At 41.3% G+C, this 23,171-nt stretch overlaps 1 protein-coding gene and 1 long non-coding RNA gene across 4 annotated transcripts in view; one reads left to right on the top strand and one right to left on the bottom strand.

The window, feature by feature from the left end:
- The window catches only part of LOC306969925, a 358,335-nt gene extending 346,747 nt beyond the window's left edge, over positions 1–11,588 (bottom strand). Inside the window, exon 1 of the long non-coding RNA XR_013793359.1 lies at positions 11,531–11,588. This is a non-coding gene — a long non-coding RNA (uncharacterized lncRNA). The remainder of the gene's footprint in view (positions 1–11,530) is intronic.
- The window catches only part of robo3 (roundabout, axon guidance receptor, homolog 3), a 366,973-nt gene extending 344,475 nt beyond the window's left edge, over positions 1–22,498 (top strand). For 2 of the 3 annotated variants that reach the window (XM_079565560.1, XM_079565562.1), the window contains exons 21-27: positions 1,556–1,703; positions 4,232–4,444; positions 7,523–7,713; positions 9,001–9,105; positions 11,738–11,881; positions 14,192–14,337; positions 21,884–22,498. In XM_079565560.1, coding sequence (XP_079421686.1) covers positions 1,556–1,703; positions 4,232–4,444; positions 7,523–7,713; positions 9,001–9,105; positions 11,738–11,881; positions 14,192–14,337; positions 21,884–21,895 — 959 coding nt within the window. In that variant the 3' untranslated portion in view covers positions 21,896–22,498. The remainder of the gene's footprint in view (positions 1–1,555; positions 1,704–4,231; positions 4,445–7,522; positions 7,714–9,000; positions 9,106–11,737; positions 11,882–14,191; positions 14,338–21,883) is intronic. The other variant, XM_079565561.1, reaches the window with a different exon arrangement.
- The last annotated feature ends 673 nt before the right edge of the window (positions 22,499–23,171 follow it).

The raw sequence follows: 23,171 nt of genomic DNA, 5'->3' as shown, positions 1-23,171 counted from the left end.
GGATCAATTGTTTTGTAGGTTTTCTGGTGAGAGGGTCCGTCAGGAGTGAAACCCTTCCAAACAATTGATCCTGGAGTGTTGTAGAGATCACAGTGATCGAAAGTAAAGGCGCCATGCTGACCACTCATCATACTACAAGTCACTACAAGGTCAAATACACACAAATATCAACTTTTTTTTTTTTCACATAAAAGTTGCATATTGCACCTTTAAGTAGCACCTACAGGCACCACATTTTCTAGTCTTACACAGTGTAAACAATTTTAGTCAAAGTATTTTTTCTCACTATAAAATGAGACTAAAACTAAACTTAAAGTTGTTTATGAGACTAAAAGTATGAGTGAAATGTCCAGATACTTTGGTCGAACTAAAATCTGACTAAATGAAAAGAAGAGACTAAAATCATCCAAACTTCCAATGACAGTCTGAAAGCGCCTCCTATCATTTAAATTCACTGCCAAAGGAGCAGCTCTGAGCTTTGTGCATGTGGTGAACAAGCTCGCAGCAAAGGACCTTGATGATTTTAATTGATTAATTGATTTTTTTTTAAATTGAAAAGAATTATTTGACAAAATCTTCACTAAAACTAAATTACATTTTCACCAAAAGATTAGAACTACATAAAAATATGTTTAAAACATTGACAAAGTTTTAAAGGGATGTTTCAGGATGTTTGACATAGGGCCTCATTTCCTAGTTATCCAGAGTGTTGTTAATTTCTGGAGATATATATTATTTTGATTCATGCAGTTCTTATATTTGAAGAGTTTAGTGGTACTAGGCTAATGCTAGGCTAGTGCATGTCTATGGTAACTAGTAGCCTGAATTAAAAAGAGTCTGGCTCAAGCACAGTGCACCTTAGGCCAATCACTTAAAACACCAGACTACCCATATAAATGTCTGTGTTGACTGAATATTTGTTGATATAACCATTTTGCATTTAAAAGAAGTTATAGTTGAGCAGCATCGGCTTCCTGGTTGTAGTGACGCAGCGGCGGAGTGATCTGCTCGGTTACCAGATCTACATTAGTTTGTTTACCTGCGGCTGCATTACTACTGGTAGGAATTCACAAAGGAGCTTTCTACAAATCAGATATGGCAACGTTTGGAGGGGTTTTTAATGCAGGCTACTAGTTACCATAGACATGCACTAGCCTAGCACTAGCCTAGCACCACGAAACTCTTCAAATATATGGACTGCAACACTCTGGATAACTAGGAATTGAGGCCCTATGTCAAAAAATCCTGAATTATCCCTTTAAGGTTTTTCAGTGAAATCTACCCAAAGTCTAAACAGATAACTTGCACTGCATATATATATTCATGTTATAATGTACAAGAAAAGTTTTAAATATCAGTTCCACAAAGGCTTTTCCCTCCTTTATGAGTTATACAGATCATTTTTCACTGTGTTGTCAAAAGTTAATGCCCCTGGACTTGAATATAAACACGGCAAAGGAGAAAACGAAAGAAAAATTGCCATATTTCGCTCCAGGTCATTTTTTTTTTTAAGGCAAAAGTTTTGAACATCTTTCTTGCTTTGTCTCTTCTTTAGGCAAACCCAAGCAAAAACCCATCGGCAAAGCGGTGAAGACGCCCTCCCTCACCTGGATGGAGTCGCTGCCTCCGCCTCCTCCCATCGGCGACTTGGAGCCGTGCGACCCGGACGACCTGCCGTCAGAGCACGAGGAAATGGACATCGGGTGAGTCCCACAAAGCGCTCAGTGTGTCCTCTTTGTTAAGTACTTTGTTTCGTGTTTGTCACCAAAGTACACGGACGGAAAAGCTTTGACCAAAATGTTTAGTCGATGAAATAAACACTTACCTCGAACCTGTTAAAGCCTCGAGGGTGAAACAACTTAATTACCTCGGTCAATTGCTTTAGTGATTTGGCGGTTTTCCCCCGAACGTCTAAACAAAATTAGCGACGCTGCACCTCGTTCTCCTTGAACCAAACTATTATTCACGTGCAGCAGCTTCACCTCCGATATCAAGGTCGTCTCCTGGCTGACTTTTAACACAAATCTTAACGGCAGATGGAGAAACATGTTGAGCAAAATAAAACTGCAGGGATGTCATGTAAAAGTCATGGTGTGCTTTTTTTTGGCAGGAGATGGAGTTTATACATCTAAAAATCAACAAACTGTCCTAAAAGTAATGCTAAATAAACAAAAAGGCCTTTTGGTTACTGGAAAACAAGGTAACTTTGAACTAAAATGGACTCATGTTAGTTTTATGATGATAATTAGCCAAAAATGCCTGTGTTTCCAGGTGTGATCCTTTTGCTCCTAATGTTATCAAAATAAAGCATTTGGATGATAAAATAATATGAAAATAAAAGCCTATTCATGCTCCACAAGATGTGTTGCTGCTGATTTGCCACGCCCCCTTTTTCAGCAGCCAAAACACAAAAGGAATTACAGCAATAAAACAAGCCATTTGAGTTCAAACTATTATAAAATGTATCAGACACGGTATTGCAAACATTTTGAAGATTGACCTCATAATAAATCATGTTGTTTGACGTCTGTGTAGCTCTCAGTGCAGGCGTTGTCCCTCCAAGAACCTTCATTGAAAATGTTGGGTGACGTTTCCCGGTGTTTGACGAAGGGTCTAAAGTCTAAGTTGGAAGTCAGACTCACGCTAACTTCACGAGCAATTCCCCCAACTTCTCTCGCAGAGACGGGGACAGAGATAGTGTCCACTACTACGTACGTGCGGAGGGATATGAAAGAGCTGTATTACAAGCACGAACTCCGTTGCCATTGGCGGCGGTCATTATTTTTTTCAGAGGTCAGGTTTACTGCTGCGGGCGTTGCCTCGGAACTATCCATGCTGTCTCCCGTTTTCCGCACCGGTGTGAGGAAGTAAATATTGGATTCTCGCCATAGACTGTAAAAAAGTCTAACTACTAAGTGTATCTGCTCACTCCTCCCCGTTTACCATAATGACCACGGTCGAGGGGGAATTCATGGAGGATTTACAGACTCCCCCTCCCCAGCTCTGACGAAGCATGTTCCTAAAAAGGACATAAGGGCGGGATCTTCACTGTAGACTCGGCCCTTGTGTGACGTGTAGCTCGCGCTGCTCCAATGCTAACAGTCCGACCCTCATTAAGTACGAGATTTCTAAAATTCTTCTTACGAAAACCAGCCTGGTTTCTTAACCTCTTAACTCCCGCCATTTTTTTTTTCCATCATTTTTTTGTTGGGTATTCAACTCATTTTTGCAACTTTGTCATTTTTTTGTCATTTTTTTTTGTCAATTTTTTGTCAATTTTTTGTCAATTTTTTGACATTTTTTAATCAAATTTTAGTCGTTTTTTTGTCACATTTTTGTCATATTTTTGTCATTTTTTAAATCAATTTTTTGTCATTTTTTGGTCACATTTTTTTTTTTTTTGTAATTTTTTTGTCATTTTTTAATCTATTTTTTGTCATTTTTTTGTCCTTTTTTTTATCAAAATTTTGTCATTTTTTGGTCACATTTTTGTCACATTTTTGCCAACAGTCCGGCCCTCATTAAGTACGAGATTTCTAAAATTCTTCTTGCGAAAACCAGCCTGGTTTCATAAATTGTGACTAACCCAGCGTTATCTCAGGAGGAATATCTAGCTTAGTCTAGGTTTGAAAAAATTGAAACCAGGCGTTAAAGTTGTTTTTAAGGTGTCTAAACTCCAATGCTTTTCAATGGGGGCCTAGTGGCGATATGGAGGTACTACAGCAATGGCGGAGCAATGGCGGAGCAATGGCGGCCCCCAGTGTCGTGGTCATAAAGCACAGCAGCCAGCGCCCATTGATTCTCGCTTCCTGGTTACGCCAAATTAACCCCGCCCACTAAACATCCAGCCAATCACTGCAAAGTGCTCTCGCAGCCCCGCCGAACAAAGTCTTGTCTGGTGGAGTATGAAGAGGCCTTAACTGTAATCAAAGCAAAGGATCGATATCTCCATGGAGACGACCTGGTGACGTCACTTCTTCAGCAGGTGAAAACCATGCTGTGGTCAATGTTGAGATTGAGCCCATTTTCTCTCGCATACTTTATGACTTTTTCTCGACTCGTCTTTTATTCATGCACAAATACTGACATGTTTGATATCCACGTGTAGTATGAAAGACGACCGAGATGACGCTTTAATCCAAATATGACCACAGCAGCAAAGAATTACCAAACTTTAGAGCATGTTTTATTCCCGTTATATTCCGGTCTAAACTGTCTCGTCCCCCCTCAGTTCGGACGAGGAGTGGTGCCCCCCGCTGCCGGAGAGGACGTACCTGATGGAGGGCTGTGAAGACGGTCACTGTCTCCGGAACAACGCCTCCTCTCCGGCCACGTCCTACAGCCACCAGTCCACCGCCACGCTGACCCCGTCCCCCCACGAGGAGCCGCGAGTGCCCCACGACCTGCCCCGCTTCAACGCCCCCGACAGCCAGCAGCTGGCACGGTACGCTGCCCGCGAGTAGATACACACGTCTGTCCGTGAAGCCTGAAGATGGCGTCCTCCTGGCTCCGTTTGGTGATTTCGATCTGGGATGGGCTGTCATTTGGTCATTTCTAAAGTTAAAGGCTGCTGCTAATATGTTTCAAACTTATAAACATCTAGGCTTAAGATGAGACTGTTCATATCAGTGCGTAATTGAGTGACCCAGTGGCTCTAGGATCAATTTCAGGTTTTTTAGGATTTCTGGTAGGTTTTCTGAATGAAATATATGCGTAACCATGGATACGGTCCAATCAGCAGCGAAAACCTAAAAAAAACAATTTATCCTAGAGCGTGGTAAGATGGTAAGTAAAGGTCAAATACGTATCAATGACAACTTTTTTTACACAAAAAGTTGAATAGGGCACCTTTAAAGGGACTATATGGAGCTTTAAAACTTTAGAACCTGCAGTTACACGTATGACCTGAGGTGGCAGTAGTGAGTATAAAAATGGCCAACTTGCATCGATTACTAGATGCAAGTTGGTATCTAATCTTGCATCGAGTCCCTTTAAAGGGTCTAGATGCAAGTTGGCCATTTTATACTCACTACTGCCACCTCAGGTCTTACGCGTAACTGCAGGTTCTATATTAAGCTCTATATTAAGGTCTGAGCTCATTCTACACATTAGGACATGCCAGGAACATGTATAGCAGGGGTAGGCAACGTCAGGCCCGGGGGCCAAATCTGGCCCTCCAGCTCAGAACCTCTGGCCCCAAGATGAATTTGCTCACATACCTGCCAAAGTGGGGGAAGATTTTGCTTTGGTAGTTACTGTGTAAAAACAGTATAATTTAAATACATATGTTACTGTTTACATATGTTTTTAACCTCTTAACTCCCACCTGAACTGACCATATTTTCCCTTGTTTGGCTTTACACAAATCTAAATTGTTGACACTGTTGCTTTGCAGCTTTTAGATTGGGGTAAAGCCAAACTGGAGGTAAAAAAAAATCCAGGCAAAACATCCCACATAATGTAAAACATTGGCATTTGCAGAAAATTGTTCTTTACTTTGGGCTTCAGTCGTTCTTTGGTGATTTGGCGAGGATGAAAATCGGCCCTCCACCTCACAAACTTGCCTACCCCTGATGTATAGTGAGGAAAATATATAATTTTAACATTTTAAAACTCTGTATAGTCCCTTTAAGGATTCTTTATGTTGAATTTGAATCAGTTTGAACTAATCTTAGATTCTATAAAAATGCTAATGCCCTTGGAACAAGCATAAATCCCACTCACAATCAGACAAATAAACTTCACTTGAAATGTTACAAAATAAAACAGCAAGGCAACTTTATTTACACCACGCGTTTCATACACAAGGCAACTCAATGCGTCTTAAAACCAGACCAAATCCAAGACCCTATACCTGATTTTTTGAACAATGAAAAAGGAAGCCACTAAATTAAAAAGTTAGTTGTGGTACAAAACTCATTCCTAACTTTCCAAACATATTTGTGTAAAGGCAAATCTCACAACTTGGAAGGATCACTTTTTAGGGTCACGTTCACAAAAATGCAACAAAAAAACCTAGCCTGAAAGTCCATGCAGGAGCAGGGGATGAAGTCTTAGAACTCAGAATGCGTCATACATCAGCTCCAGACTTTCATCGTCCCTGATAAATAAATAAATAAACAAGCAAAAGAATTCAAATAAACTCTCCTAAAGTGATCGATCGTGGATTTTTCCGTGGGTTCAGGATCATTGTCCATTTGTCGGAGCCATTCCCTTTTCATGACGTCAGATTTTTCAAAGATTGCGCAACATTTTCCCGCCAGAATTAGTTGGAATTTAATTGGATCCATTCCTCGCTCGATCCTCGCGCCGCCGGCTGCGATTCAACCTCAAAGCCTGATCGATCCGGCCCCGCGCCGAACAGCTGGACACAAGTTCTTTTCCACGGAAGTCTGTGCCCTTTTATCTATAGCTGAGCCTTCAGTCTTCACCCTTTCTGTGTTTATAACGTGAAGTTTTGCATAAAGAGCGGCATCACTCGATTAAATTATTGTTGAAAACTTTATCTAATTAACTTTTCAATTAAGAGGACGGCTTCCCAAAACAATCGGCAAACTTACGGCTCGTTTAAAATGCATGTATTCAGTGACATTTGCTGTAAAAATGCCAGAGCTAATGAATGTGCCAAACTGCTAACGACGCATAATCACTGCCCACAATCCAGCAATTAGTTTCCACTAAAACACTGAGGATCGTCTGGTTTATTCTCATTTGAGTCCTGATTTACACCTCATTTAGTTTTTGTTTTGTCTTTGTTTATACCTGGTTTTAATTTTGGTTTAATCCTGCAAAAATAATGTATTGTTGAGGACGTTTGAGTGATTCTGACTTATCATTTTTAATTCATTTTCAGTTTTACTTAACGGAAAGGAAAGGAAGAAAGAAAAGAAGGAAAGAATTGAAGGAAGGGAAGATAGAAAAGAAGGAAATAATTGAAGGAAGGAAAGAAAGAAAGAAAAGAAGGAAGGAAGTATAGGAAGGAAAGTAGGAAGGAAGGAAGGAAGGAATTGAAGGAAAGAAGGAAAGAAAGAAAGAATTGAAAGAAGGAAGGAAAGAATCGAAGCAAAGAAAGAAAGTATAGGAAGGGAAGAATTGAAGGAAGGGGAAGGAAGGAAGGAAGGAAGGAAGGAAGGAAGGAAGGAAGGAAGGAAGGAAGGAAGGAAGGAAGGAAGGAAGGAAGGAAATTCAGATTTATTGTCCAATTTAAGTACATTGAGATGTTTTTTGTTTTTTTGTTTTTTTAAGTATAACATTCTTCCATTGGCAGAATTCTTCACTTATTTACTCAAATCAAGGTCAAATCTTGATATATCTTGAAACTATATACACTACTACTCTGTATATCTAAACACTATCTACACTATATGTACTGTATGTATTTATTTAGAGTTTAGCTTAGTTATTGTTTGGCCCTGAGTTTGTCCCGGTTTAGTCGATGTTCGTTGCAGGTTTATCCTAGTTTTAGTCCTGGTTTGTAAGTCTGTGTTAGTCCCCTCTGACCCGCTCTTCTTCTCCCCCACAGCAGACGGTTGCCCTGTGGTCCACTACCCGCCCTGAGCCCCTCCCTCACCCAGTCCAACCCAAACCTGTGCGGGCCGGGGCAACTCCCAGTGACCGAGGCCGGCACGCTGCCCTGCCCCGGCTCCGCCCACCGCAACTTCAACAGCCTGGGGGCGGGGCAGAGCGAAGACAGCAGCGCCGCCAGCACGCCCGGTAAGAATCACGCAGATGTGGTCACACTATAAACATATTTATCATTTATCTAGCGTTAGCATATGTAGCATGGAGCTATCGTTAGCTATTGTCTGTTTTTTAAGTATCTATAATCCAGCATTTGTTAAAGTGATTGTGGAGATATGGGAGAAAGTTCAGTTATTTCTCTTCGTTGTTTTCCCTCTGGCTGCTTTGAACATGACCATATATGGGCGATTACAAAGATGCCTTGATCATTGATCAACGTTTACTGCTATTGGAGTAAGATAACTGAAGTAGGAAGGAAGTAAAGAAGGAAGGAAATAATTGAAGGAAGAAGGAAAGAATGTAAGTAGGAAGGGAAGATGGAAAGAAAGAAAGAAAGAAAGAAAGAAAGAAAGAAAGAAAGAAAGAAAGTAGGAAGGAAAGAAGGAAAAAATTGAAGGAAGGAAGGAAAGAAAGAAAAAGAAAGAACGGAAGGAAGTAAAGAAGGAAGGAAATAATAGAAAGAAAGAAAGAAAGAAAGAAGGAAAGAAAGAAAAAGAAAGAAAGAAAGAAAGAAAGAAAAAGAAAGAAGAAATGAAGGCAGTAAAGAAAGAAAGAAAGAAAGAAAGAAAAAGAAAGAAAGAAAGAAAGAAAGAAGGAAAGAAGGAAAGAAGGCAGTAAAGAAAGAAAGAAAAAGAAAGAAAGAAAGAAAGAAAGAAGGCAGTAAAGAAAGAAAGAAAGAAAGAAAGAAAGAAAGAAAGAAAGAAAGAAAGAAAGAAAGAAAGAAAGAAAGAAAGAAAGAAAGAAAGAAAGAAAGAAAGAAAGAAAGAAAGAAAGAAAGAAAAATCTGCTTGTGGAATAACTATTTACACTGGGAATAAGAAAAAACATTTCACTTAAAATAACTTAAGTAAATTTACTCATCCTTGAGTACAAATTTAACCCGCTCAAATTCATTTGCAAGAAAATGTGACATTATTGTGTCTCAAAAACGTACAACAGAAGGCAGAAACGGTTGGAAAAAACCTTGCATGAATAGTAACGTTTTCTAAATCAAATTTTGCAGCAGGGAAAGCCGTACACCAGAAAAACCAAGGCACTACACTGTTAAATGTGTATTTTTTTAGTAATACTGAAGAGTTGAAATTTGAACTGGGCCGTTTAAAGCTGGAAATCAGTGCTTCTCAAGGACCTTTGCCACATTTATAAGACTTTTCTTTTCCACATGTAATTGCAGTGTGTTCCCTTCCCCCCCCTCCCTGACTCCATTTCCATCTTTAATCTCACCTCTTTTCTAATAAAGCGTTCATATTTCCGTCCCAGTGCACTGCCGGTCGCCCGCGGACGCCTGCACCCCCCCGGGCCAGAAATCCAGAGTGAAGAAAAAGAGCTCCAAAACTTCGGGATACAGACGAGATTTACAAGGAGGTGAGTTACGGGTCCGCCCTCATCAACAACGCCTCGCAAATAGAATCTGAATTTACCGGGGACGAGACAAACACGACATGATAATTAATCGACTCTGTGATTCCGCGGCGCCATCTGTGACCTCGAATCTCCTGCGCCGCCGAGGAAGGTGTGATGAAGCGCTTTCTGAAATATTCACTTGATTTAAAAACGGAGCCTTTGTTGCCGACACGTGTTAAGTAAAGCTAATTAGCGCTTTCTGTGGGGTTCAAAGACGACGCGCTTCTCAACTTGGGACGTGCGTCTTCTTCAAGTACAAAAACAGATGTTGTTCAGCTCAGGGCCGGTACCTCAAAGTTATTTCAAAATGTTAGTTGTCATACAAGCTCATTTTTAACTAATTTGTTGCACCCAAGTATAAGAACATTTCACAAGGGTGACCAGACGCCCCAGTTTTGAATCATTTGTCCCATGTCCCAATAGATTTCTCCAAAACCATTGATTTGTCCCAGTTTTATGCAGGATGTGTCTCAGGTGTCCCGTTTTTAGCCAATATTGTCACACAATATTGTCAGTAGTACTAAGTAACTCTCCCCCCTAGAGGCCATAAGCGCAACTGCAGGTGTAGTAGCAAGTTACGATTTTTTAACTTATTAATTGTCTTGGAGAGTAAATACTACGCTGACAGGAAAGGCGAAGGGAGAGAGGGTTACTGTGCATCCAATTATACAATGGAAATATTATTTTTTTCACTCAAACAGACGTTTGCCCGCAGTTAGCTTTGCCCGTTAGCATGTTAGCTTCTTCTTCGTTGTAGTGGCTATTTGTCCATAAACTTAAATCAAAAACAAAAAGGTCCAACTTCTCAAAAGGCCACTGAGGCTGCGTCGTGACTTCGGCTTTACGCAGGTTAAGAGGCATCAAATCAACAATGTCCATGCGGAAAAATGCGTTTGAGGAGGTTTATTTACAACAGTTAGCAAGCTCACAGACATTTCTGCTGCCTCTCTGTAGCTGGTAAAAAACCATATGCCCTCGCAGCCTGAGGCCCCTCCCACCTTGACCCACTTATGTAAATCAACGAAAAGCCAGTGACCAATAAACAACAACGTAGATAATTATCTAAATTAGCGGACATAACAAACCAGAAATAATATGCATAAATGTAAAATAAGCAAATTAACTTTAGCAAGAAAGAAAATAAATTAGGCTATAACTTTACTTAAACCTAAAATAAACAAAAGTACAAAATAGCTCCAACATTCGTGATTCTATTAGTGTGTATTGGTGGCTCCGGACCGGTGGCAGTCAAGTTGCAAACATGATTTTCTGGCCAGAGACACCAGGGGGAGATGAAAGACCCTTCAATCATCCCATAAACACTTGTATTACCCCCACAGGGACTACAGGAAGGATTTATTAAGGTAAACACGTTGCTTAGTTCTGCTTCAATTTGAGCATAATAATCCAAATTTGAGTTGAGATTATCTGTCAGTGAGCTGGTGATATTAGCCTTTTACTAGGGCTGGGCGGAAAAAAAATACTAGGGCTGGGAAAAAAATACTAGGGCTGGAAAAAAAATACTAGGGCTGGGAAAAAAATACTAGGGCTGGGAAAAAAAAAAATTTCCCCATATTGATTGATCTCGATTTGACTTTTTCCCAAAGTGATAGTCTGTAAATTTGCAAAGTGAGGAGAAATAAGACATTTGAAAGTAAACAAAATCAAATTTGTCCTCCCTTTAGCCAGAAAGCCTGTCCTAGTTTGCAAAATGAGGAGAGCAGGGAAAGCCGTACACCAGAAAAACCAAGGCATTACCCTGTTAAATGTGTATTTTCTCATTTTGAAATTTGAACTGGGCTGTTGAAAGCTGGAAATAAGTGCTTCTCAAGGACCTTTGCCACATTTTTAAGACTTTTTTTTCACATGTAATTGCAATATGAGGAGAGCAGGAATAGAACTTTCAAAAGTACGCGGTTAAGCTCCTCCCCCTCCCCCGATTGGCCCTGACAGGCCGGTCCACAGGAAAGCTCTTCTCATTGGTCAAAGTTGTTTCCTGGGGATTCTGATTAGTTGCAGAAATCAGCAAAGGGAGGGACTTTCGAAAAGATATTGTTGTTTAATATTACTTATGTTATGTCAAATTTCAAGCCCAAGCAGTCAATTATTCACAGTCTACTACATTTGTAAAACATTTAAACATTTACAGACTATCACTTTAAAAGAAAAAAAAAACAATAAATGTGGTTCATTTTGCATTTGTGGCATTAACAATATAGTATTTAGGCATTAAAACAGTACTAAGTAACTTGTTTACCTTAATAAATCCTTTCCGTTGTCCTTCTGGGGGGTAATACAAGTGTTAATGGGATGATTGGGGGGTCTTTCATTTCCCCCTGGTGTCTCTGGTAAGAAAGCCACAATTGCAACTTGACTGCCACCGGACCGGCGTCACCCATACACACTAATAAAATCACGAAGAAGAAGCTAACAGGCTAACGGGCAAAGCTAACTGCGAGCTAAACCGAAGACTGGCTTTAGTCCATCCACATTAAGTTCAAAGTTCTTCTCAGTTTACATAAATTAACGAAGACCTGGACCGAACCGAACCACCTTGCACAAATCTGATGAACGTTTTTCCTCTTTTTCCCAGACTTGCCTCCCCCTCCGGAGCCGCCCCCAGATGCGGAGCGGTTGCCGGCCTGTGCGGAGACGTCCAGCGCGGGCGACGGAGCGCTGTCGTCCCTGGAGAGAAGCGAACACTGTGGAAGTCACCAAAGGAAAGGCTCGAGACAAGGTGAAGTCCCAGCTCCAGCTAATTGGATTGAAAAGACAAAATTGCGGCACAAATCATGGGTTCAGCCCGGTTATAGGAGAGCGCTGTCCGCCGGCAAAAGATGTTTGAAGTTGTGCGATGAGAACATGGGTCCCTAGAGGCCTGGAAGTGCCTCCAATAAGAAAGTTATTACATTTTAAACATAACATTAGTTTAGACCCTTTTTTCAAGGTATTACTTCCCATTTCTTTCTTTGTAGTATTTTGATGACACATAAAGCAACACTGTGGATTTCACCAAATATATTACATAAAAAACGATTATTTATATCACTACAGGTGTTTTTAGTGGTGAATAATACCTTTATCATGATTGGGCTCGATTCGCCTCGGACCTGCTAGGAGTGGGACATTGCTATCTCGTCTCCAGGGAAGCACGCCAAGAAAACCTCTCATGGGAATCACAATGTTTCCCTCCTTTTAGCGGTTTCTGCTGGACTATAAACATATTTATCACACACAAATGAAGTCAAGCCAAAATCAGGTCCATATGGATGTTTTTTCACAACAAGCTGTTCAGTAGGAGCGAAAAAACGTCACTTGTAGCTAAAGTTAGCATATGTAGCATGGAGCTAACTTTAGATTCCTGGTTAGCATTGTCTGTTTTTTAAGCATTTATGGGCTGTTGAACCACTTTGCTCCTCTCCGTGTTTATGTATGTTTATTTAGTAGAGAAATATATTCATAATTCAGCATGGTGTCTGTATCATTCAGTCCTCTGCCAAGTGCTTTGTTTTAATGACCCACTATTATGTTTTAAGTTTCACAGCGGATTAGTTTCTCTTTTGATGTAGATACAGACAGCAACATGTCAGGGGTGAGGATGTCGGTTATGTAGCCTTAATCTGTTTTTTTTTTTTACTCTTCTTAGATGTCTTCGGGCAGACTATGAGCATATTTAGCACACACAAATAAAATTCAGTCCAAATTGCTTCCTTATGAATGTTTTGACACAGCCTATTGTCCACAAGAAGTGAAAAAACGGAACTTGAAGCTAGCCGTTAGCATGAAGCAAAAGTTGGTTAGCATTCCGTTAGGAGCTAATTTGGCTCATTGAACCACTTTGTTGCTTTCTGTGTCTCTTGTTAAAGTAGTTGTGGAACAGTGGGTAGAGGTTGTTTTTTTTCGTCTGTTTTACCCTTTACGGCAGCTTCGAATGTGATCGTTTGTGAGTGTTCCCAAAGATCTGTTTACGGTTTGTGTGTTTAAGTAGTGACGTCACAGCTCTACTTCCGGGTCCGCAGATGTGCGAGAAACTACAAAAAACTCTTTAATACCACAATCAATATTTCTGAAACTCAACAGAGAGTTACTGAACATACTTATTTATCAGGCCCATTAGCCCAAAATGCTGAACCTACTGCTATAAAAGTAATATTTACCAAAATCGGTAGACCTACATCCTGGTTAGCGGAGAAAACATGCTAACGGCGCAGCAGCTACGCTAACGCTGGAAGTAGTGACTTTAGTAAATATTACTTTTTTAGCAGTAGGTGCGGCATTTTTGGCTAATGAGTCTGAGAAATATGTAGGTTCAGTAACTCTCTGTTGAGTTTCAGAAATATTGATGGTTGTTTTCAAGAGTTTTTTATGTTTTTTTCTCGCATATTTGCCGGTCTGCCAGGACCCGGAAGCGGAAGTCGTGACGTCACACTTAACATAGCAAAAGATTTCGGGAAACTCCACAGTTACCATGGAGATCCACCACCTTTTCAGCATGCACTTCGATTGACTAACATTAGCTAAAAACAGTATAAAAAGTGGAGACTAAAGCCTTGGAAAAGCTCCGTTAGATGTATTTACCAGCAGTAACTCAACAGCTAACACAATGTGGTGTCCAAGTGTTGCAATATGATCAATAACTCCAGTATTTTAACTAATCCCATAATGCTTAGCGATATGACATCACATTCCCGAACACTATATATAACCTAGAATGTTCCGCAATGTGGCTTTAGGGTTTGTGCAACAAGTCAGCTTTAAAAGCTATTTTACTGCCCATTTGTTAATGCCACCACTGCAACAAAAATGCACATTTTATAATTCAAATAAACTAAGAAAAAATGAGCAAAACTAAAAGAAAATGTAGAGAAAATATAAGTTTTGTGCCATAATTTTTTTGTATTTTTGACGAATTTATGGAGTAAAAAATTAAGCAATGAAGAGCTCTGTAATGCTGTTCTAATGTAACACTTTAAAATGACATTAGGCTAACTTTTTTAAATCAGTTGCAGGTCTAAATGCTGAACCGTGTTTTTTTTCCCCCCCGCAGATGATGAGATAATTCCGTACGGCAGTAAAAGCGGAGGATACCTTTCTCGGAATCAGATGTCCAGTAACTGTTCGACCACGGGCAGCTCCTCGTCCAGAGGCTCCACGGGCTCCCGGGGGCCCGGCTCCAACCGCAAACACACAGAGGTGAGAGAGGCACATCCTGTCGGCCGTCCGGGCTATTCATTATTCAGGAGCTGCTGTATGAGACGAGAACGCAGCTCCCGACTCTCTTGTAATGGCCTGAATAATGTATGCGTTATGATATGTGAAAGGAGCGAGGCGACTCAGGCCGAGGCTTAATGTGGTTTAAGTCAAAAGTTTGGGGGTTTTGTTTGCGGGAAGGCTGTTTTAATGACGCTGTTTATTTGGCTAGTAGGAACCGGTGGGTAAAATATTAAAGACAAGGTTTTGTTGTTGTTGCTCTGTAAGCCGGATTGTCGAGACAATTCGCGAGTTCACAAAAACAGGGTTTCTGCGGGGCATTAAAAAGTCATTATAGGAAGTCTGCCAAAATGAAGGCCTTACAAGTCATTAAAAAGCATTACATTGGATTCTGCACAACAACAAATTAATATATAGATTAGTTTAAATGTCTCACATTGAGCATACACTGCACAAAGTCATATCTTGGTAATTAAACAAGAACTTAGTAACTTGTTTACATTAATAAATCATTTCCGTAGTCCATCTGGGGGGAATACAAGTGTTAATGGGATGATTGGAGGGAATTTCATGTCCCCCTGGTGTCTCTGTCCAGAAAACCACAATTTCAACTTTCCCTGCTCCAGGTCGGAGTCATACACACTAATAGAATCACGTAGAAGAAGCTAACAGGCTAACGGGCAAAGCTAACTGAGTGCTAGCGCTACTTAAACAGTATTTACAGCCAAGTTTGAGTGAAAAAAATGATCTCCTACAAAACGCAACATGCTACGACACCTGCAGTGGCGCTTATGGCCTCTAGGGGAGTTACTTAGTTCTGCTTTAGGAATATTTTGCCCAAATATGAGTAATTTTGACTTTGGCGAAGAAGAAAATCTGCCAATGGAATGAGTAATTTTGCACTTAACATAAGAAAACAACATATATTTCAAGTAAAATCTAGAGTTTAATTTTAAAGAGACTAGATGCAAGTCGGTCATTTTATCCTCACTACTGCCACCTCAGGTCATATGTGTAACTGCATCTTCTATATTAAGCTTGTGCATGACGGCACTTCAGACCCGAAGTAACAACTTTTTGAGTGACAGTGCAGGATTTAGAGGCAGTTGTGGTGAACAGGACTGGGCTCATTTACACATTAGGACATGGCTGGACTTTTTTTTTTAACTGTATAGTCCCTTAAAGAATATTTTACTCAAATATGAGTCATTTTGACTTGGCGAAGAAGAAATATCTGTCAATGGAATGAGTAATGTTGCACTTAAGAAACATATATTTCAAGTAAAAATTAGATTTATTGTTTCATTTTAATCTTTTTTTTTTGTTTTATGATAAGATAAGATAAGATAAGATAAGATAAACCTTTATTTATCTCACAAAGGAGAAATTCACTTGTTACAGTCGGCGTTACTTCACAGTCTTATTGTACAGTCTGACAGCAGTGGGGATGAAGGCTTTGCGGTAGCGCTCCGTCCTGCACTGAGGGTGTCTCAGTCTGCCACTGAGAGAGCTGCTCAGCTCTTCTACAGTCCCGTGCAGTGGGTGGGAGGTGTTGTCCATGATGGAGGTGAGCTTGGCTAACACCCTCCTGTCCCTGTGAGTATGTGCAAGAATACTCATCCCATTGGCAGATTATCTTGCTTACCTACTCAAATCAAGGGCAAAATGTACCTTTTTTTTGTTTACTTTTTGTAGTTTAAGTTAAGATTAGTTGGGCATTCGACCGAGACTCTTTCACTTGTTCTGAGATGTTTCTGACTCGATCCAGGTTGATTTATCTGACAATAGAGCAAGACAATTGTCCCATTGGCCCATTTACCTTCTTATTTCAAGCAATGTTCACCTTAGAACAGTCTGAAATGTCATCAAACAAGCAAAGTAATCAGGAAAAAAGTCCAAATGAGTGGAAGTAATTCAAACCCATGCTTGATATTTAGTTTTTGTAGTTTTCTTGATTGGTTTAAAGACAGGAAGTGAGTCTGATATAAACAAAATGAACACTGTGCTCAAATACATCTTTTGTTATGTACAGTATGGATTTTCTCTTTCTTTAACTCGTGCCTTCCTCACGCTCCATAAAGCAAACTCCTTCACCCTTTTACCCACATCGCTCCCTCCTCACCGCAGAGCTGCGTCTCCGGGGCTGGGACGCACTGTTCCTGCATTAGAACAAGGCTCAGGAGAGGCGTTGCACTAACAAACATTGTTAAGCTCGGGCGGCGGGCGAGTGCACTTCAGAAAGAGCGCTCCGCAGAGGGGGGGCTTCTTTAAACGCAGCCCCCCCCCCCCCCAGCCCCCGGCCGGCGCCCCGCTGATGAAACGCTGCCGTCTTTTATGGCAGAACGCGGCGTGCCGAGTGAACGCTGAGCACCGCGGGGTCTTACAGTGACTGCGGCGGAGGGGAGGACGTGTCCCCGTGTGGAGGTGTGGGCTTTAGAGGGAATGTGGCTCATCAGGAGGACAATTCAGCAAAGAAATAACACTTTATCTGTTTGAAAAGACCACAGGAAGGATTTAAAATACTCTTGGACATATTAGCATTGGTATTTAACATTACATTAGAGCAGCGGTGTTGAATTTGCACATTTCCCCAGAGATATAGTTTTTACTACAAATGTAATCCTTCTACACAGTTACAGTCTAAAAAAATGAGAAAGGAACCGGCCACCATGTTTCCATACTGAGATGTGTTCTTACCTGAGCTTAGACGAGTTGATGTGTACCTGTCTGGTCTTTGTGCCCGTGGAAGAGCTTGGTCGCTTCTAACTTCACCCCCGTTTGGAGCTATAGGTCGTTTTGTGTGACTGAGGGCACACACAAAGACTAGACAGGTACACATGAACTCGTCTAAGCTCAGGCAAGAACATATCTCAGTGTGGAAAAATGGTGGCCTGTTCCTTTAGCCTCTTAAAGGGACTATAGGGAGTTTAAAATTGTTAAAATTAAGTATTTTCCTCCCCCCTACATGTTCCAGCCATGTCCTAATGTGTAGAATGAGCTCAGACCTGTTCACCACACCTGCCTCTAAAATCCTGCACTGTCACTAAAAAAAAGTGTCACTGCATGAGCTTAATATAGAAGGTGCAGTTGCAAATATGGCCTGAGGTGGCAGTAGTGAGTATAAAATGGCAAACTTGCATCCAGCCTCTTTAAACCCCACCTTACCCAAGATTTTCTCCAGTTTACCCAAATCCAAAGCCAGTGTAGCGCCTCATTTGAAAGCTAAAGCCTACAAAACTCATCTAAACTGAGCTTTTTCCTTGCGTTGTTGCCGCGTGGTCATCACTTATTTTCTACTTTCTTTTTTCATTGCTTTCTTGTTGGGTTTTTGTCACATTCTGCCACTTTTTCATTGTTTTTTTGTCACTTTTTCATCACGTTTTTGTCACTTTTCTCTCGCTGTTTTGTTGTGTTTTTGTCACAGATCTTCGTCACTTTTTTTGTCCAATTTTTGTCACTTTTTCATCGCTTTTTTGTCACGCTTTTGTCGCTCTTTTGTTGCATTTCCCATCCTCGTTCCGTCTAATTTTTGTCGCTATTTTGACACTTTTTTCAAGAAGCTTTTAGATTTGGGTAAAGCTAAACTGGAGAAAATGAGCTCGGTTCAGGTGGTGGTTAAGAGGTTTACCTCATCACCCCCACCTGAACCGACCACATTTTTGAAAATGTCTAAAAGCTTATTTATTTCCATCCATCGTCCTGCATGTGCACTCTCAAACACACTCTCATTCATCCTGGCCTATTGTACATGTTTTTAGTGGTAGGGGAAACCAGAGTACCCAGAAGGAAACCTACGCAGACACGGGGAGAACATGCAAACTCCACACAGAAAGGCCCCGTCCGGGTGGGAATCCAACCCGGGACCTTCTTCCGGGAGCTTCTTGAAAAGTGTCAAAGCGATAACGAGGATGAAAACAAAAAAGCGGCAAAGGCGTGACTAAAACACATCAGAAAACACGCCATAAAAAAGTGATGAAAAGGTGACAATAAAGAGCAACATAACACCAATAAGAACGAGGAGAGCTACGAAAAATTGAGGAAAACAGTGAGGAAAAAGGTCTCTTTGAAGCTTCCAAATGAGGCTGTAAAATCTCCATTCCAGAAGCTTTTAGATTTGGGTAAAGATGAACTGGAGAAAATGTACTCGGTTATAGTGTGGGTTAAGAGTTTAAAGGCTCTATACCTGATATACCAGCTACTAAAGTTAAATGTTGTGTCCAAATCGACTTATCGTTCAATATGTCACATTTTTCTAATGTAATACTTTATTATTAAGCTTCATTTTTATTTATTTTTTAAGCTTTAGAGTGAGTTTCTATGGCATTTAACCTCTTAACCCCCACCTGAACTGAGCACATTTTCTCCAGCTCGGCCTTTACCAAGTCTAAACGCTTCTTGGAAAAAAGTGACAAAAGAGCGACGAAAACATGACCAAAAAACGCTTCAAAAATGTGATAAAAAACGTGGCGACAAAAAGGATCAGTTAAGCAGGTCTTAGCTTTCAAATGAGGCGTGACCCTGACCTATAGGCGCCAGTGGAGAAGTTTTAGAGCTGGTCAAACTGCCTCCCCTTTCCATTTAAAGCCCATAATCCACACACAGACGACAGTATTCCAAAAAGAGCTCTTCTCAAACCTCAAATTATGCAGGATCCGTTCCAGTCTGAGCGGAAAATCTGGAAAATGGGCGACTCCTATCTGCTCTTTTGAAGTCCAGACAGCGCCCGTTAAGTCCAAACCGCGCTGTAAAGAGGCCGTTTTATTAGGGACGGGCGCGGACGGCCATGTCACAGGTCAAACTGTGCCATCAAAGCACGAGAGAATGAAATGCCCCAAAACACAATCGCTCTTTTCACAGCTGCCGCAGAGTTTCCTCGTTGAGTCCATTCCTGCCCCCCCCCCCCCCCCCCCGTGGAGCCGTAAGCAGCACCTCAGCGGCCTCTTCACGCCTCCCGTGGGACATGAAAGCTCCACATCCTCGGTCGTAAAGTCCGGAGTGTCGGAAAAGCAGGAAGTGGGAGATGAGGTTACCGGAGCTGACTGAGGTCTGCCTGACCTTTGACCCCAGACCAGGTTATAAGAAAGTAGGGTCTTGTTGTTGCTGCTGAGAAAAGGTCATAGATTTTGTTGAGATTTTATGGCCCTACGACTGAAACTCAAACTTTAATCGCGGTCACAGACGCTCAATTATAGTAATGTTACAAACTACTTGAAAAGCAACATAATACTGATCAAACTGTAGAGCAGGGGTGTCAAACATACGGCCCGGCCCCCATGATTTAATCCGGCCCCTGCACTGTAGAACATAAATTCCAGAGTATGCAAAAAAAATAAGTCTGTAGCCCATTCCTGTGCGAAGTTGTGATTTTTTAAAGAATAACCAGAATGCTCATTCTCGCCACTAGGGGGCCTTAAATGTAAAAAAAGGAAAGAGTTCCACACGTGTCCAGCAGAGGGCACTGACATAATAAGAGCTCAGGATATGAACACCACACACTATGCAGTACTTTGAGGAACTTGTGACACAGGCTTGTAAAGTGTAAGTGTACAAGTGTATTAATGAAGCTACAGTTAAGTTTGGGCTTTGACCAAATCACAGCTTATTATTATTCATTTATTGGGAAAATTTTGTCTATTATATGCGACCCGCCGTGGGAGCTGAATTTCGGCACGGGACCCAAAATGAGTTTGACACCCCTGCTCTAGAGAGACAGAGGTTAAAACATCCAGATTTATGAATTATACGTCTCGCTAATCAAAGCAATAGCTGCAAATGATTCACTAAAAAACATGTCGAATACTTCATAAACATAATCTTCAGAGGCTGGGCGGGCACACACAACGGTGCACAGGGGTTTAAACTTTCCACAGTCACAACCTAAGGCAAAAACTAACAATGTTTGAGGGCATCAGATTTTGGCAATGATTTTGGAATGAGTTCAGTCAGTTTGTGGTTTGGGGCAGGCAGTGGCATTTTCGACCTTAATGAGATTCAAACCATGTTATAAAGTTAATCCCTCGTCAAAGACAAACCTGGAGTAATATTTCACTGCAATAGCGAGTGGGTTTCTACAAAGGCCAGTGATGTTCTTCATACATGGCCCAGGTGTTCCAGGCATGTCCTATTGGGAAGAGGCCTCGTGGAAGGCCCAGGGCACACTGGTGGGACTACGTCTCCGAGCTGGCCTGGTGTTGCAACAGCTGGAGGAGGTGTGTGCGTGGATCATGAATCTGGGCATCTCTGCTGAGACTGCTGCCCCCACGATAAAGTGGAAGATTTATGATGGATTGTTTTGTTTTTTTAGTAAGACAGAAGGTTTGTTTGCCTGTGGTGTGTTGTAGGCAGCTTACATGGATTTTCCTGACTGGAAAATCCATGTAAGCTGCCTACAACACATCACCTCCACCACGAGGTGACGCTTCTGAGGAAGGTCAAAGGAAGTGATCGAAACTAGTAAAGCAGGAAAACAAACCTTCTGTCTTACTAAAAGAACAAAATAATAATAGCTCCTCCCGAGGTTCTACGTATCCAGGAAATGCTCCTCACCTCTCAATCTCTTGCTACGCTTAATCCTTTCATCGCAAAGTAAAAACACTCGCCAAAGCTTCTCTACAGCCACACGAGCCATGACCCTTTTAGACCAAGTTAAGCGCTCATTTCATCTTGATCTTAACCTGGCGATACTAGGTGTGAAAAACAAGGGTGCCAAAGAGGGGCCCACGGGCCAAATTTGGCCCGCCGAAACAAATCTGTTGGCCCGCCAGAGTGACTTACTTTTGCGCTTCTGTGGTTAATACTAACTTACTCTCTTCCATTCATTCTCAATGGTAAATATGGATGCAGTACACTTTTTGACCACCAGGGTCATATTGGGGGCGCTGTTTCACTCCTTTCGCAAAGTTAAGGAAACACTGTTGTGGTGTCTTGGTATTTATCAATTACAGAGCGTTGTAGCATCGACTTTCACAGTTTTCCAACTTTTATTGCAAAGGTTGTTGACGTCAACAACAGCATATGTTAAAAAAATAACTTATGAAAGAATTGATGCTGAACTGACACTTTCAAAATGATCTAATGTGGAATTTTCTTAATGAATAGGTAATGAATGAGGTAAAATTACTGTTAGTGCTGTAGATGATGCAGGTTGTTGTTTTTTGCACTAAATTGCTACAATTGCTGATTTTGTTCGACTAAAACTAAGCTTTTGCCGTAGTTACCATTTACCATTTCACCATCGAAAAAATAAAAATTAACTTTCACCAAAGAAAAAAAAAAAAGAGTGGTGCGCACTGAATGGGTGCTGCTGCCGGATGCTCTCTCATCGAATGCAATTTCTCCATCTGTGAGATCAATAAAGTACCATCTTATCTCTTAATTTGCAGTTATATGTGTTTTTCGTGATTGACATCACCGTGTTTGGCCCACGACTCACAGGCACTTTCATTTTGGCCCTCGGAGACAAAAAGTTTGGGCACCCCTGGGCTAAAACAACAGCACTAATATTATGTCTGTTTTTGTTTTTTCACAGGAAATGAGATAAGGACCAAGGCGCATCTTAACAGTGGACCTATGAAGCCTAACGCATCATCCTCCATCTTCCCGCGTGGAAACCGGAAGCCGAGCAGGACAAAAAGCTACGGAGAAAGGAAGGAAGGAACGAATGAATGAAGGAAGGAAAGGCCGAAGTGTTTTCCAGCGACGGGGAATTCAAAAAAGACTGTGAAAAAGACTCGGAAACGGACTTCATCTGTCGATTTTAGTATTGATATCATTATTTAAGGGCCCGAGCGCTCAACAACTCTCTCCTTTTTGTAAATATCTGTCTGTAACTGTTCATTCGTGGGAAACAGGCAAAGAGACTATATCGTATTTATGAGGATCGAAAAGAAAAATGTAACAAAAGAAAAAAAAAAAATGTTATTATGAAATGAAAAAAGCTCATGTCTTCTTGAATGTGCCAACTTTTTTCGTCGAAATTTTGGGAACTTTTGGAAGAAGCATAACTACTGTTGCACTCTGTTGTCGAAGCACAAAGTCGGGGAGACGAGGAACGGACTTTTCATGCCAAAACGCGCAGGTTTCCCGGAAAGAGACTTGCGCCCTCTTGTGTCCGCTGAGAATGTTGTTTTTTTTGTTTTGTTTTTGTTGGTTTTTTTGTTGTTTTTTTCAAACCGAACTATATCACGTCCAAATGTGGCTGGGTTTTCCGCAAACGTTTGATTGTAAAAGCGCTCCATGCCCCGCCCCCATGTTCATGCCATCGGTGTCGGAGTGAGAGGCGTTCGCTGCGGTCGGGATTTACACTTGTGAAAGAAAGAAACGAAAACAAAAAAAATGTTGGTGGACTGACTTTTGTACTCTGTGGTTTTGTAAAGGTAAATAAACTACATTTGCTGAAGCAGGAGTTTGTCTTTTTTTTATTGCTGTGGAGATTTTAAGACTTTATTGCACCAAGAGCCCCCAGACCTGCAGAACATGGAGGCGTCACAAGAGGAGCTTCAGGAAACAGGGACAAACAAGGAGAAGATGGTGAAAGACTGTTGTGGAGCGGAGGGAGCTGCGCAAGAGGAAGGAGGAGCTGCCCAGTGCAGAACACCATGCTCTGAAACAGGGAGGCAGCAGGGGCGGATCTAGAGGGGTGGCACAGGATGGCAGTTGCCCCTCCTAGTAAAGGTCTTGCCACCCCATTGTCACGTGAAGTCTCACATCAGCTCCAGAAGCTACTTGGGTGTTTACAGGCTCACTCTCAGTTAGTACTTTTTTGACAGGACAAAGAATTATTAACTTTAGAGCTAAATAAGGAGCCAGGTGACAAC

Source organism: Gobius niger (genome assembly GCF_951799975.1).
Source record: "Gobius niger genome assembly, chromosome: 11".
NCBI lineage: Eukaryota > Metazoa > Chordata > Actinopteri > Gobiiformes > Gobiidae > Gobius > Gobius niger.
This window is presented reverse-complemented; position numbering and strand designations above follow the sequence as displayed.